Source organism: Ictidomys tridecemlineatus, chromosome 13 (genome assembly GCF_052094955.1).
Source record: "Ictidomys tridecemlineatus isolate mIctTri1 chromosome 13, mIctTri1.hap1, whole genome shotgun sequence".
Classification (NCBI taxonomy): Eukaryota; Metazoa; Chordata; class Mammalia; order Rodentia; family Sciuridae; genus Ictidomys; species Ictidomys tridecemlineatus.
This window is the reverse complement of record NC_135489.1, coordinates 13,474,678-13,490,219: the sequence shown is the minus strand read 5'-3', so window position 1 is coordinate 13,490,219 and position 15,542 is coordinate 13,474,678. Positions and strand designations below refer to the sequence as shown.

Genomic DNA, 15,542 nt, shown 5'->3' with positions numbered 1-15,542 from the left:
CCTGGTACCAAAAGAAAAAAGAAAACTGCCCTAACTTCTGAGCCACCCATGATCCCTGTATCATTTCTCCTCTCTGTTATACAACCAGGAAGCATGATGTTGGACACATTCTTTCCCTTCACGGACATGACTCTGCATATGCTCAAGAACAGGTAGCTGGAGCTGCTCCGCGGGGGAGTGCTCCCTCGCATGCGCAAGGCCCTGGGTTCCATCCCCAGCACCACAAAACAAGCGCCCCTGCCCCAAAGCTCCAGGAAGGCATCCGGAAACTTCTGCAGGAGAGCTGAAAAGCTCTCCCAGAATTCCCAATGGGAAGGGTGACTCTGTGACTCCCTGGGACTGCCACATTTGTGGGGGGAGAAACTTAGAGCTTCTCTCTGACCCGTCTTCTCAACATTCAAAGGAGTGGAGAAGACCCAAGGGCGTGGGTTGCAGGTCACCTGGGTCTTTGATGCTACCCTTTGTCGGTTGGCTGTTGGTTCACTTCTAAGGCCCCGGAGAGCGTTGACTTCTCAGCGTGAGACTCTCATGGAAAGGAAGCTGCCGTGGTGGTGTCCTGGGGACCCAGGTCACTAGTGATTTTTTTTGTATTCTCTCCTGGCTGGGGTCAGCTCCAGTCGTGATTTTCTTGAAGGGTTTTTTTTCAAGGGTGGCAGGACTGTAAAGTGCTGTTTTCACGTTGAATAGTCTCTCTTAACAAAACCACAGAGTTCAAGTCTACTGTAACATTCAGAAATTTGATACCATCCTTTCTGAAATTATAGCCGAATTCTCAAATAGAGTCATGAGTGATGTCTTATAAAATCTGTGGAAAATCCCTCACTTGTCCTTCGGGGTGAGGTTCTTTCCCTCTTGATTTGACAGAAGAGGCCAAGTCTCTCTGCTTTGTTCTGTGTCAGCATGAATTTTCAGTGGAGCAAGCAAGTAATCTCAGTGTCCATAATGGCTTTCCCTACAGTCGGGCTCATTAGCAGCATGAAAAAATAGATGTTGAAGTCAACCTGCTCTCTAGGACCCTAAGTACAGGGCCACTGGTCCCTGTCGCTCCCCTGGCAGAAATCACGTGTCCCCCCAGCGTGCGGTTTCTCAGAATGAGCTCCGTCATGGCTTTGCGTAGTGAAATAAATCCACAGAGCTTTATAAGGAGAATTTAAATTTACAATTGGTCATCTCCCATCCCTCCTAAAGCCTCGCCTAGACCGTGGACATGCTTATCTAGAAGATTCTGTCAGCCACTGAGATAAACCCCAGCCTGTATGTCCTGAAACAGAGGTCCCCAAGACACAAAAAGACACTTGAAAGGGAGGCTGAAAAGATCAAATAAATCGACTGCATCATTATCCAACTTTGTAGAAATCTGCAGGGGGGATTTGAATGTGTGGAAGATGTTTGCTATGAGCAGACTAATATTCCTCTTTGATTCAGGAGCGGTCTATTAGAGAACAAAGGTTAGTTGGTGTAAGTTCTGTGAGTCAAATTGAATTTATTTTTAATTTTTTTTTTTTTTAGTTGTCAATGAACCTTTATTTTACTTATTTATATGCGGTGCTGAGAATTGAACCCAGTGCCTCACACATGCTAGGCAAGAGCTCTGCCACTGAGCCACAACCCCAGCCTCGAGTCAAATTGAATTTTTATAGTTTATTGATTAAAAACTATAGTAAGGCTCGGTCAGCACAGGGCTGCTTTGGATAAGACTTCTGATTTCCACGAGTCAACTTATATTTCCTCCAAACACAAGTCCTGGAAAGAGATTTGGTCCCCGCTGGCCTTTTGAGTCAGTATTAAAAGAATGGTCTCCCAGGTAGATCCCAGATCAGTTCTCTTCACAGTTACAGAAAGATACACAAAGAAAAAGAAAAAAGGATGGTCACATTGGAACATAGCTTGGAGAAAGGTAGAGGGAGGTGTCCCTAAGTCGGCTGTGATGCCTTCTGAGTGTTGTTACCATGTGACTGTATTCCCAAGAGAACAGTCGGTTCTACTTTATTTGCTTCATGAAGACAGCTATGGTTCAGAAGCTGTGACTATCTCAGAAGGAAACAAGTCCATCGTAAAGAAGAGCCAGAAAAAATTCTAGATAACCAGAAATTTGTACATATCATCTTGGCGATCCAGGGCCTTCTGTTGTGCATCGTGGAGAAAGAGGCCACTGCAGGTGGCTGACACCCTCACCCCAGGAGCTGAACACCTGCAGCCTTCCCTCCCCCTGCCGAGGCCCTTCAGCAGCCTGGGCAGGAACAGGATTTTGTGGGGTTTATCATTTTACTGTGATGGCTCTCCATGATAATAGCCATCACCTGGCAACCAGAGGGAGCTTGGTCTTAGAACGGGAAGCAGGTCCCAATTCTGGGCAGCTGGAGTGAGGGCAGGGCTGGGCTGCTTGAAGGTCTTGGGAGCCTGGGGGCTCTCGGCACTGGCTAGTGGGCAGGGCAGCCACGGGTGAGCGGGTGGACCTGAAAACTAGAGGAGGAGGAGTCTAGCTGCGTGGGGCAGGGACCCACCCATCTGGCTGAAGAACATCTGTTCATTCACACAAACAGATGACATCCAGAGGGTGTATCTAGGAGGCCATCTGCACACGGGAGACCAGCCTAAGGAGATCCTGTGCAGAGTAACAGGAAACCAAGCCCAAGCAGGTGGGACTCAGGAGACCATCTGGGACTTGGGAGCAAGGAGAGAGCCAATCTGACCTGCAGCATCCAGGCACAGGTCCCTCAGTGCCCTGGACCCACAGAGACCCGTTGGAGGGTGAGAACCAGTTTCCTAGTTGTCACCAACACAGAATCTGTCATGCAGAGAGCAACAGCGAGCCTGTTTCTGGGCCGGAGCCAGGGATCTGACTGAGGCCAGCTCAGGACGGGCTGCAGGCGCTGCACGGGGCTTGGGAGCCTGCAGGTCCTCTAAGAAGGGGTCCTTCTAGAACAGGTCACTAGAGTGCAGGGAAGGAAAGTTGGAGGCAGAGAGCCAGGAAGGGAGAGGAAAAGGGACAGTAAAGGCACAGGAGAATGTGTGGCATCATGGAGAGTTCTCCAGATTTTTAAAAATTCTCAAAAATTTATCCCCAAACCGCATTTCCTTAAATATATGGATGTACAAATGTTGCCTTTTAAGTTGTGTGTGTGTGTGACTGGTGTGAAGGTTGGAAGGTGTGCTTCAAAGTGCATCGTGTAACTAGAGAGCAGAGTAGGTTTCTGCTGAAGCCATTGCTTAAAAGAGATTAAAACCATCATTTTCTGCTTCACCATCCCAGATTTTCCCAATGCAAAATTTCTGCTGTTCCTTAAAAGATCTGTAACCCTATAGCTCTGTCAGGTCAACGTGTTGGCTTTGGGATGGTGACAATGTTCTGGAAGTAGAGAACGGTGCCGCTTGTACAATCACGTGAATGTATTAAAGCCACTTAATGGCACTCTACTAAATTTGTGGTATGTGAATTATATCTCAGTTTTTGTTGTTGCTGCTGTTTTTTGGTGGGGAGAGACACGTCTGGATGTAAAGTCATGGTAAGAAGCTTGGGAGGGAGAAGTGGGTTTGAAGGCATAAAGCTGTGAACATCTGTTTGAGCCTTGGGACAGCTGGTCCATCTGGAAAGTGGTGAATCCTCACTTCTGTCGCTCCTGGGTCAGGCGCTGGATGGGTGCATGAATCACAGCCACGATCCCGAAGGTGGAGGAGAAGGGTCCATGTGTTCAGTCAAGGGACGCTCAACAGGCACCAGGCCTGGAGCCCAGGACAGAGCCAGGAGCATCTGACACTGCTCCTAAGTGGCCATTCCAGCCCTTTCCCCGAATTCCCCTAAAAAGCACCTTAGTGTGTGTGTCACAGAGACAGAGTACACGCACATCACACAGACCCCGCTGTAGATTTCTCCTGGGCCAGAAGCAATTGATAACCTTTGTTGTCTGAAACCTGCCACCCACGCGCTCATCCTGCTTGCGTGCTACCAGCGTGCACCAGTCCCTGGGCTCACGTCAGGCCTGTCTGTCAAAGTCCTCATCAGCCACATTCAGTGTTACCATTTCCCTCTGCTTGTCTCTCCCCTGCGAGTGTCCATCGCCATGCCAGGCTGGAGAAGGACGTAGCTCCTACGGGGATCGGCTTCCTGTAAAAGAAAGAGCAGGAGGGAGAAGGGTGATGACCACTCTGGTCATTCTTCCCAGTTCCCACTGGGCTGTCTGTCACCTGGCGAATGCTTGGGGAGCCTTCGGGATATATTATCTGGTTTCCTTGAGGTGTAATAGCCGGGCCCAGGAAGCAAGCCAATTTAGTACCCTCCCAGCACACCTGGCCCCAGTAACCTGTGGGGACCTTATGGACCTCAAAGTCATTGTGTTCCTGCCCCCACTTGCCAGGCCAGGGGGAGTCAGACAGGTCCCTCCCCGATACGGACTCAACTGGCCTTGGTTTCCTGGGTTGATCTATTCTTTTTTTTTTTAACGTTTATTTATTTATGTATCCTTAGTTTTAGGCAGACACATTATTTTGTTTTCATGTGGTGCTGAGGATCGAACCCAGTACCTCATGCATGCGAGGCGAGCGCTCTGCCACTGAGTCACAACCCCAGCCATGGGTTGATGCTTTCTTTATGAAAATCTTCCTCCCATCATGGAGGTGTTTTGAAGATTCATGGCTTCATCCAAGCCATATCATCTCTGTACTTTCCCTCCAACCTTTCCAACATGCAGATGGCGGCCTCCTTGACCCTGATGGAGTCTTAACTCTTAAGACCCTGAGCCTTAACTCTCCTCTCCCCTCACCCTCTGCTGACATGGGGCTACGGACAGAATGATGGTCTCATGTTGTCTGCGACCCCAAAGGCCATTTCAGACCTCGCTGAGTCTGTCTGGACTGTCCACCTAGTCTACAGAGTCTTCCTTGCCTCTTGTGTGACCCCCACCTACCAATTCCAAGAGAGGTGGTGAGAAGGAGGCCTTCCTGCCAAGACCTGCAACACTCCCTGGGGACTACAGGAGACTTGGCCCTTTTGTTTGTGGCTTTCTTTTGTTTTACTGAGACAGGCAGATTCAGAGATGATGATTTTCATTTGTTTTAGTTAGCTTTTCCATTGCTGTGACTAAATCACTTTGAAGAGGAAAAGTGTATTTTGGTTCACATAGTATTTAGGTTCCATAGCTCTGGGCCAAAGGTGAGGCAAAACATCATGGCGGAAGAGTGTGGCGGAAGAAAGCAGCTCAGGACACAGCAACCAGGAAGCAAAGAGAGAGAGAGAGAGAGATCTTCCCAACCAGGGACAAAATATAAACCCCAAATTGTCTTGCCCCCAGTGACCCACCTCCTCCAACCACACCCCACCTACCTGCAGTTACCTCCTAGTTAATCCATATCAGTAGATTGATCTACTGATCAGGTTCCAACTCTCATAATCCCATCACTTTACCTCTGAACATTCTTGTATTGTCACACATGAACTTTTGGGGGATACCTCCTATCCAAAGAGTAACTATGTCAGAATCATACTGTTTTTGACCAGAAAAAAACAGTGGCTCCAAAATGCTTCATTAACCTTATCCAGAGTACTTGAGGCATCAAGTGGCCAAGGGTTGGGATAACCAGAGGACACCTTGCTGTGTCCATTTAAAAAATTCTCTACCTGTTTAACATTTGAAAGCTCATCCATATTAAACATCTTTTAAAATTCAGAAGTAGCTTATAAGACCAAATTTGACATCCCCTGCAATAATCACAGGAAGGGGCCTCATTATGTTCTTGTAGTTTCAGGACCAGAATTGACTGAGTATATCGTCCACCATCTGACTTCAGAGAATTAGGGCCAGTTTTGTATGTGGCTGTGTAAAGCACCACACCACTGTGAGCATTACTGACATGTTTTTAAATGTTTAAACATTTCTGGAGGTGACAATACAAGTAGCTTATGGTATTTCTTATGATTCTTTTAGAAGTGCATTTGGCGATTCACTTTTTGCGTTATCCAGAAAGAGCTTGTGCGTAATGTCTACCCAATGTCAATTTCTCTTTTCAGGTGACCTTCCAGGTCACTCCTCCATGCACCAGTGACAGGCATTACCAGCATCTTGGGCGGTGCTGCAACAGATGTGAACCAGGTATGCCAGCTTCTGGGACATCCCAGCATCTGCCAAAGTGGGTGCTTTTGCTGTTTTCCGTTTTGTTTTGTTTTTCCACCAGAATGAAAAAAGGACTTGGATAGACTTTCTTCAATAGATAAAATCTCCTTAAAAAAAAAAAAAAAAAAAACCTTCAAAAACTGGTACTCAACTTATGCTGAAACACAATTTTCCAAAACCCTTTTTCTTGAGACAGTAAGGTTGACAAGACCATATTTTAGCACTTTATGAGAAAATAATTTTAAATTGTTTTCACAGAAATTTTGTTGGGAATGGCCGTACTGGAGTTGTCAGTACTGCATCAGCCAATCCTTGTTGGACCTTCTCCCATTCACCTTCGAGGGGCAGTCAGGGACTCGATGCCACCTTCCCAGCTGATCCGTCAGAGTGCAGCCAAGCCTTTCTACGCTCCCAAGGAGTCCCGGACCACTGGGCCCTCCTTCTTTCATTGTTTTGGGGAGAGGTGGGGAGGCACATCACATTATAACAAGACCCTGTGGGTGTTTCAGCTTCAGATATTCCCCGATGTGCATACCCAAGGCCCAGTGACTTTTAAGAGTGGGTTCACATGCATGGGGTTGGTCAAACTGAGTTAACCATGAGCCCACAAGACGTCAGCCACCCAGAGGGGAGTTTGAAGATGGGAGCAGGGAAGGGATAACAAAGTTCCTTTTGCTTATACACTTTATTCCAAGTGGGTTCCAGCAACCCTTCGAGTTTTTAGAGCCCAGTTTAAAGCTTTACTTCTACTCATAGGCAGAGTTATGGGATGCAACGTGTGACTCGTCTTACCTTTACATGGGTAAGGGACTGCTGTGACCACAGCAAACCCAGGAGGGGACCCAAGGAGGCATAGCAAACTTGGGACAGGGTGCTTTAGCAGAGCCCCAGCTACGGTGCTCGGGGTGCAGTGTAGCCTCATCCCATGTGCAGCATTATCTCAGGGGTCATCTTGGGATCATGGACATGCAGATTACACCAATAGATTAATGCTCTATTTATTTATTTGGTGTTGGGGGCCACACACATGCTAGGTACATGCTCTTTTCTTGAGCTGCATACACCCCTGGCCAATGTGTTCTTTTGTTTTAGTTTTGGTTAATGTGTTTTGGGATGTTGTTTTGTGTTGGGCTTTGGTTGTTGTTTTTGATTGGTGCATTTTTCCTCCTTCCAACTTAAGGAAAGTACATGTCTTCCAAATGCACTACTACCTCTGACAGTGTGTGTCTGCCCTGTGGCCCGGATGAGTATTTGGATACCTGGAATGAGGAAGATAAATGCTTGCTGCATAAGGTTTGCGATACAGGTGGGTTCGTCACATGGGTATGTCAGCGGCAAGTGTGGAAACCCAGTGTTCATCTCTGTCCTTCAAGTCTCCTCTTCTATATAAGCTTTTTAAGATACAGCCAATGCTATTTCTTTTGAAGGGCACAGGAAGAAGTTATAACTGTGGACCCCCAGGAAGACGGTTTTAGATTTCCAAAGCCCTGGGTTAAAGCTCTTCATTGGGAACCCTCATGTTCAGGAATATGTTTATGCTGCATTTAATCATGTACACATTTTACAGGGGACAAAATGTTTTCATGATATTCCCACAGTTGAACCACTGGATTCTCCCTAACCCCTATGAACCCTGTAAGGTAGCCATGCCTGTCTCATTTTTAAAATGGGGAAACTGAGGCTCAGGTTGAATGACTTCTCCAAACTTAACAGGTGAGAAGCAGGACTCAAAACCCGTTTTTGGACTCATAAACCTTTTTCCTGCATCATAAATGTTTGATTAGCTCTGGAGCTTGATCTCCTTACTATGCAACTTTGATTTTTTTTTGCCTCCTTTTTTTAAAAAAGTTATAATTTGTAATAATCAGGATCAAACTATGTCTCTCAGGTCTCCTAACCTAAAGGGCCTTTTTTTCTAGTCTGTTTTCATGTGAAGAATCTGTGATTCTCTATTCCCCATGGAGCTTCCAGTCTGGATTTGGCTGCTTACACCCCCTCAATGCCATTTAACCTCCTCTTCTGTCCCCCATGTTCCCTGTAAATTGGCTGCTAGATCTAGAGGTGGATCAGATTCTGATTTGCTTTTTCTTTTGTTGGCAAAACCCTTTCATGGTGTAGTTGATGTTTATAATATGATATCGGAATCACAAAACGGCAGCTTCTCTCTCCTTTTGTGACATTGCCAGCTGCTGCGGAACCTGGCCTAGATCCCTTTTCATCAGGAGCTGCAGAAAGGTGGCATTCTAATTCTGTCCTCCCTTCTTCCTTTATTCATTTCCTTCTCCATTTTCCTCATCGACTATTTGTTAGTACAGTACATTTAGGAAAGGTGGAACACGTGCATGTAACTTCTTATCACTTTTCAGAATGATGACTCCATCATCCAGCTTTCTTCCAGGGATTCGTGTTAATATTATGAACTTGTGAATTTAAACACATTTGAGGTGTTTCACTCCATTGCAGTCACTGTTAATTTTGGTGGAGCTCAAAGTACCCCACCTCTTTGAGGGGGCCCTCTGTTTTCTGGTACAACTCCAGGCATGGTCAAGGGATCTGTTGATACCAGGCTTACCTTGGACATTTCCTGCCAGAGCTGTGAACAGTCATTTCTCCAAGGATTCCTGATTGTTTTTAGTGCAACATTTTATTTAGTGACTTCAGTGCAGTTGCTAGGAATCCATTGCTACTGAGTTAATTCTTGTTTACAGTTTCCCCCTGCCATTGGGAAAAAAAATTTTTTTTAACAGTACTTTTAAAAACCATAATTTTTCTAATGTGCTAGAGACAGCTGTCGCACTTGGGGTTGGAGAAGGTACATGGAAACTCCACTGAGCAGAAGCATCTGATCAAGTCTTTTATTTCCCACTGCTTAGTAATGACCTTGACTCACTGCTGTCTCCTGGAAATACAGATTCATTCTGTCTACTGCCAAAATTGATTAAAACCTAAAACTGGGTGCATGAAAATATTTTAATATATTTCAAAATTATTCACCACCCCACAGATTTACATTTTTACAGTTGAGTACAATACTGGGAGTACTTAGAATTTTCCAGAGAGGTGGTATGTGTCCATATATGTTCTCATGTATTATGTACATGTTTCTGCATATTGGCCTTGGTACTGCACAGTGGACCCAGGCTTGGCAAGTGGGCACAGAAGGCAATGAGCACTTCTCTGGATTCACCACACTTAGGTCTAAAAAGAATGGGAACAGAGTGTCCCCTACTTGCTCGTGTAACTTGAGACAAGGAATGGTTTGTTCATCTCTTTTTCCCTGGGAATTCCTATATGTATTCAGGAATATAAGGTACAAAGGCCATTTGAAGAATCCAAGTGAGTGGAGTCATATAGGGTTTCCAGGTATGTTTTAAATAATGTTATATCTTTTTAGCGTGAGTGTGTGTGTGTGTGGGCGCGCACGCACGTGCGTGGTACATTGAGTCTCTAATCAAAGCAGTTATGACCTACAGTCACCATAAACACTGAATGGGTAATCCTGAAACACTGCCCCCAGGGGAAGTATAGGGTTGGGTCCCTGAAACCCACCTTCTTCCACTGACCGACGTGCAACCTGGCTTTATGTGTGTCACTGTTTATTTGATGTGTTGTTGACCGTTAGCATTGCATTCATGGCCAACAACACAACGCATGCCGCACGGTTATCCAACACATGTGTCTTCCACAGTCTTCTGGCACTCAGGAACACTAGACCGAACTTCAGCACTACCTGGGGCCATGTTAAACAGGGAAATCACTACGAAAAGCACACAAAAATGGGTAAAACGTGGCAGACTGAAAACAGAGAGACTCTCATTTCCAGTGTGAGAGCTGCCATGAGAAGGCTGGGCACCCTCCTCTGACCTCTGCTGGGAACCTGTGTGTGGAGTGACTCAGAGATTTACGTGGTTCTGCGCACATCCACAGATTACTGCAGAAGTGCTGAGTATTGATTTGGGGGTTACAAATACATTTTAGCAAATAGGTGAATTCACAAGTACAAATCTATAAAGAAGATTGTGTGTGTGTGTGTGCGAGTTTATAACAGATAAATTCCCATGTAACTGTATTCCAGAAAAACTGGAAGGGGCCAGGAGATTTGGAGTAAAAAGGCAAGCACTTTTTGTGTTGTGAAAAAAAAAGAGGAAAATGTGTTGGCTTCCTTTGGGATCAAAACTGATTCCCAAGTATGCCTTCCCACCTGCCTCTGTACTTTCTCCACTTACCTAACCCCCTTTAGGAACTCAGGATGAGTCCTGAATCTCTAGGAACCCTGTTCTCTTGGGTCCAGACTAGCCTTGCTATTAATAATATTGATGATTTTTTAAAAAAAATTTCTTTATACAAATGGAGCACAACTTTTCATTTCTCTGGTTGTACCTGACCTAGAGTCACCCTTGGTGCAATCACACCCGTACATAGGGTAGGAGTGTCCGTCTCGTTCCACCAATATTGGTGATATTTGAGTGCACTAAGAATCAAGACGCAGTGCTCAATCTTGCTAGGAGTCCTAAATCTTGCTACTAACATGAAAACTGACTTTTTAGACAGCTCACAAAACTGGTGGTTATTAGGGAGAGGAAAAGGGGGGGGACCTGCTGGCACACAGGAAGTGCGAGGAGGAACTGGGGACTTCCTTAAACCGTGTCCTGATGAATCACTGTTAGCCAGCCAGGCGGCCTGCTGGGGTGGCTCGGCTGGGTGACAGCGGGGTGACAGGGGCGGGCGTCAGAGCCTTCCTGCGCTCGGGGGAGCTGCTGACCTGTCTCTTGTCTCCCGCAGGCAAGGCCCTGGTGGCGGTGGACCCCGGCAACCGCACGGCCCCGCGGCGCTGCGCCTGCACCGCCGGGTACCACTGGAGCCAGGACTGCGAGTGCTGCCGCCGCAACGCCGAGTGCGCGCCAGGCTTCGGCGCCCAGCACCCCTGTACGGTTGCAGAAGGCGCGCACCGCTACACCGGGCAAAGGGAGCCCCAGACAGCTCCAACACCTGTCACTACGGCTCCAGGGGGCCAGGGGAACGGAGGAGCGGGAAGGGAGGGCGGGGCTTTGATCTTCCAGGAGCAGTAGGCGCAGGCGAGACCTGGGAATGGATCCCCAGCTAGGGTTCCCCAGAGGGAATGTGAGCAGCCACTGTGTCACTCCGGTTTGTCCCACAAAGGGACAAACAGGATAGCACAGGGATCCTCCAACATTTTTTTTTTTAATTGTGCACATCCTTAGAAGAAATTTAAAACAAACATGCTCCTCTGGGCACGTTTTGAAGTTGACATCTGCAATTTTTGTCACAAATTTCCAAGAGTGACTTATCAGGGAATTACAACTGCAATAATGCTTTTTAAAACAGTCCTTGGAATGTAAACAAAATAGCAGTTTGATACCCACCATCATCCAATTAAACAGGCACTAGTCTACTTAACTGTTGGGAATTTAAAAGCTTCTTTCTTTCCTCGGTAGCCACGCCACCTTCCCTACAGAATTTTATCCTAGTATATTTTTGTGCTTGGAGGGCTTACACTAATCACCCTATTACATTCCTTTACACTAAAAAATTGGTGCATATTTTAAAATATCAATTTAGAAAAATTATTGGGATAAGCTTCTCAGTATTAAAGACATTCCCTCCACCCCAGACTGATTGTCACCACATTTATTATTATACAATTAGTCAAGAATGAATATGTTTTGCTACGTTATAATCATAAAAGTAAAAGCTTTTTGCTGGGAGCAGTGGCACCCACCTGTAATCCCAGTGACTGAGGCCATAGGATCTGAAGTTCAAGGCCGGCCTCAGCAATTTAGCAATTTATTTTCTCAAAATAAAAAAACGAAAAGGTCTGGGATATAGCTCAATGGTAAAGCACAGCTGGGTTAAACTCTTAGTATATGCATATTTAAAAAAGGCAAAAGCTTTTGAACTTCACTAGTGGGCTTTTTTCCCAATTATATATTCACAGTTGAATATTACTTACTTATTGCTAAAATGTAACAGAATTGAACATCAATTCTGTTTCCACTTTTTGTTGTTTTAGAAAGAAAGACTTATGTTATAGGAGTGTCCACTATCACAAAGTGACATGACCTAAGTTATCCTTAATGATCTATCATTTGAGACCTCAATTGTGTCCTTCACCTTTGTTTAAAGTAAAGAAATAGAGATCCTTTAGACTCATAAAAGTATTTCTTAGAATCATTTGCTTTCCTTGTTTCCAGGAAACATAACAAAGTAGTTTTTTCAAGATGTAACAGATGATTATTTATGACTGTTCATCTGTAACTCAGAGGCACTTTTTTAAAAAACAAAATACTTGCTGGATGCAGAGGTGGACACCCATAATCCCAGAGGCTCCAGAGGCTGAAGTAGGAGGATCAAAATGTCAAAGCCAGCCTCAGCAATTTAACAAGACCCTAAGCAAATTGGCAAGACCCTGTCTCAAAATAAAAAAGGGCTTATCACTGAGTTCAGCTGCTACAGTCAGCCCGTATTTCAAATACATTGACTAACCCCCATATACTTTCTCTTAGAAACAGCCTAATTTTTAAGTTATTAAAATATACCTTCCTATCACAGCTAGATCTCTCTAAATTCTGATTCTCAGAAGAAGCCCAGAGCCTTTGCACAAGTTTGTCACCTGCCTGAAACAGGTGCTGCCACCTGCAGGTTCCTGGTCCACGTTGTCTGCCTTTCACCTTTGGGAATAATGTATATTTGACAGTAGAAAATAGAGGGACCAAAGTGGTTGAATTAAAATTTCCTTTCTGCCCCACCTTGCACACATTTAAATTCAGAACGGCTCAACCTGGTCCCCAATTCCCCATTTGTATGGCCATATTTTTGTTCTGAATAGATAGGGAAAGTCAGATGCTGGACGGGCTACAGAAAAATTTTCCATCACCAGTATTTTTACTTGTTGCTCTGTCCAACATGTCTGAAGCTTGGCACCAGGCAGGATTTGGTGATAGATGAAAAGCATACATTCCTTTGTAGGTAGGAGAAGCATGATTGCAAGAGGGAGAAGGAAAGAGCAGTCTGCAGGATGCTTCTGGCCTGTCAGTCTTACCAAGTCCAGTGTGTGGGAATTAATACCCTCAAAACTTTATATTCCTGGAAATGCCTTGGGAACCCTCTTTGTTTTTGAGGGATTCTCAGAATCTTCTAGATTGTATTTATCTTTTAATTTGAATTAGTTCACATTTGAATTAATGTGACCTACTAGATGTTAACTGGCCTTTGTTGAATCAATATCAAGGCAAATTATATTGCCAAATCCAGGCACAGGTGCTTTGCTTACTGAGCCAAATTGCAGAAGTTAAGAATGTACTTTCTATTTGACTTTGTACAAAGAAAGTTTAATTCCTTATTTTTCATGTTATATTCATGAAAACAAATCACAGAAGTGCTACTAATTTCAAGAGTAATTTGTGGTTTTGGTACCACCAGTTGCCCGATTATGATTTATAGTAGCCACCAAAGGGTCGTCTCGTCATGTGCCAATTGCAGTAAAGGTAATTGAGGAAATCTGAGGCACTTCTCATTTTAATAATGCAGTTTATGAGGACTATGAGTGAGTCAAGTCAAGTTTACTAACAAGGATCAACACCTGCTTTGAGCTCTGTGGATTAAGGAGGGGTCCAAATCCCTCCCACCATTTGTGCTTATAAATAACGTTTTATTGGAAATTAGCAATATCCATTTGTTTTACATCTTGTCTATGATTGCTTTTGTGCTATGAGTAGGTGCAGCAGAGACCACACAGCAAAAGATGGACACCAAACTTTTGTTTTAAAAGAAAGAGACCCACAGGGTTTTGTTTTGTTGTTTTGTTTTAGAAACCTTTTTTGACACTTCAGTAATATTTGAACGTGTGAGATTAAGCTTACAAGAAGGGATCAGAACAATAAATTTCCCTTAAAAGCAGTAATAGAATTGACATCCCCTGCAGAAGAAGGCTGGGTTAGCCATCTGTCAAGGCAGAAAGGGGATAGCAGAGGTGCCTGCCTAAAACGGAGCCAGATGGCGAAAACAGGAGACACAGGCTCCCAGGCCAGGAAACAGCACGGGGTGCTCAGGATGGTCTTCTGAGCAGTAGAGGCTCAGGACCAGAGTCGCCTGGACCTGGACTTCAGATAGTGGCAGTACTGAGCCCTGCTTTTCTGAACACAATTCTGCAGCTCACCCCTGGTATCAGAACTGCTTCCCAGGCCCAAGGAAGGGGCTTGGGGGAGGGGGAGTTAGAGCCATTAGACACCGTGGCAAGGCCTAGAGGGGGAGAGGGGAGCAGGGGGCAGCGGCTCTTCCAGAACATCTGACTGGTCTCTAAGTGTCTTTGCTTGTTTCTGTTGGTTTTTGTGACAGTGCAGCTCAACATGGACACGGTGTGCAAGCCTTGCCACGTAGGCTACTTCTCAGATGCCTTTTCTTCCACGGACAAATGCAAACCCTGGACCAAGTAAGTGACCACAAAGGGACCAAAGGAATTTTTAAGTTTTAAACAATCCAACCTCCACTGTCTTGTCAATTCAGTGTGGGAAAAATAAACCAGTCAAGCCAATTCTTCATCCGGGTGTGTATGGGCACTTCATGCCACTTTTTAGATTCAATAGTCAGTAACTTTGAGTTGCAGTTTCTTTTTTCCTTTTTCTAACCTTGTTTGGTTGAAAATGATTTATAATTTTATAACTTGTGTTTGTGTGTGTGGTGCTGGGGGTTGAACCCAGGGCCTCCAGCATACTCTGCAGGCATTCAACTGAGCCGCACCTCCAGCCCGATTCATGACATTTATTATCATTCACTTACCACCACTGCTTTTCCAAACTTCCCAATGTCATCATGGTTTACTCATCCAGAAACCTGTGGGTATGTGTTGTGTGTATGCGTATAGAAACTTTCTAGCTATATAAATGTTTGCACCTTGAGTTTTTTCACTTATTTTTTAAGCACTTTCTATATTTATTCACAGTGTATGTGTGTGTGTGTGTGTGTCTTTATAGCTAAATAGTATTTCTTTCTTGCTCTTTTTTTAGGGGTACCAGGAATTAAATATTGAATCCGGGGGTGCTTAACCACTGAGCCACATCCCCAGCCCTTTTTATATTTTGTTTTGACACAGGGCCTCACCAAGTTGCTCAGGGCCTTGCTAAGTTGCGGAGGCTAGCTTTGAACTCATGATCCTCCTACCTCAGCCTCCTTAGACACTGATTTACAGTAGTGCACCACCATGCCCAGCTCTGAATAGTGTTTCATCGTAGAAATGTACCATAATTTGTTTAATAAATAGAGAATTTCAGTAGGGACTGAGAGGGATTTGCACTGTTCTTAGTCTCTCACAGTAATAACTAATTTTGTAATGAATAATCCCAAAAATAGTTTAAGAATCTCCTATCCAATATGCTTGGGGCCAGAATTATTTCTGATTTCAGCTATAAATATCTACAT

The 15,542-nt window shown here is 44.9% G+C and overlaps 1 protein-coding gene across 2 annotated transcripts in view; it reads left to right on the top strand.

Moving 5' to 3' along the window:
• Tnfrsf11a (TNF receptor superfamily member 11a) overlaps positions 1-15,542 on the top strand; it is a 53,540-nt gene that overhangs the window by 15,291 nt on the left and 22,707 nt on the right. Inside the window, exons 2-5 of one of the 2 annotated variants that reach the window (XM_040270210.2) lie at positions 6,005-6,086; positions 7,288-7,413; positions 10,890-11,033; positions 14,463-14,556. In XM_040270210.2, coding sequence (XP_040126144.2) covers positions 6,005-6,086; positions 7,288-7,413; positions 10,890-11,033; positions 14,463-14,556 — 446 coding nt within the window. Of the gene's footprint in view, positions 1-6,004; positions 6,087-6,355; positions 6,571-7,287; positions 7,414-10,889; positions 11,034-14,462; positions 14,557-15,542 lie in introns of those variants that run through there. The other variant, XM_078029921.1, reaches the window with a different exon arrangement.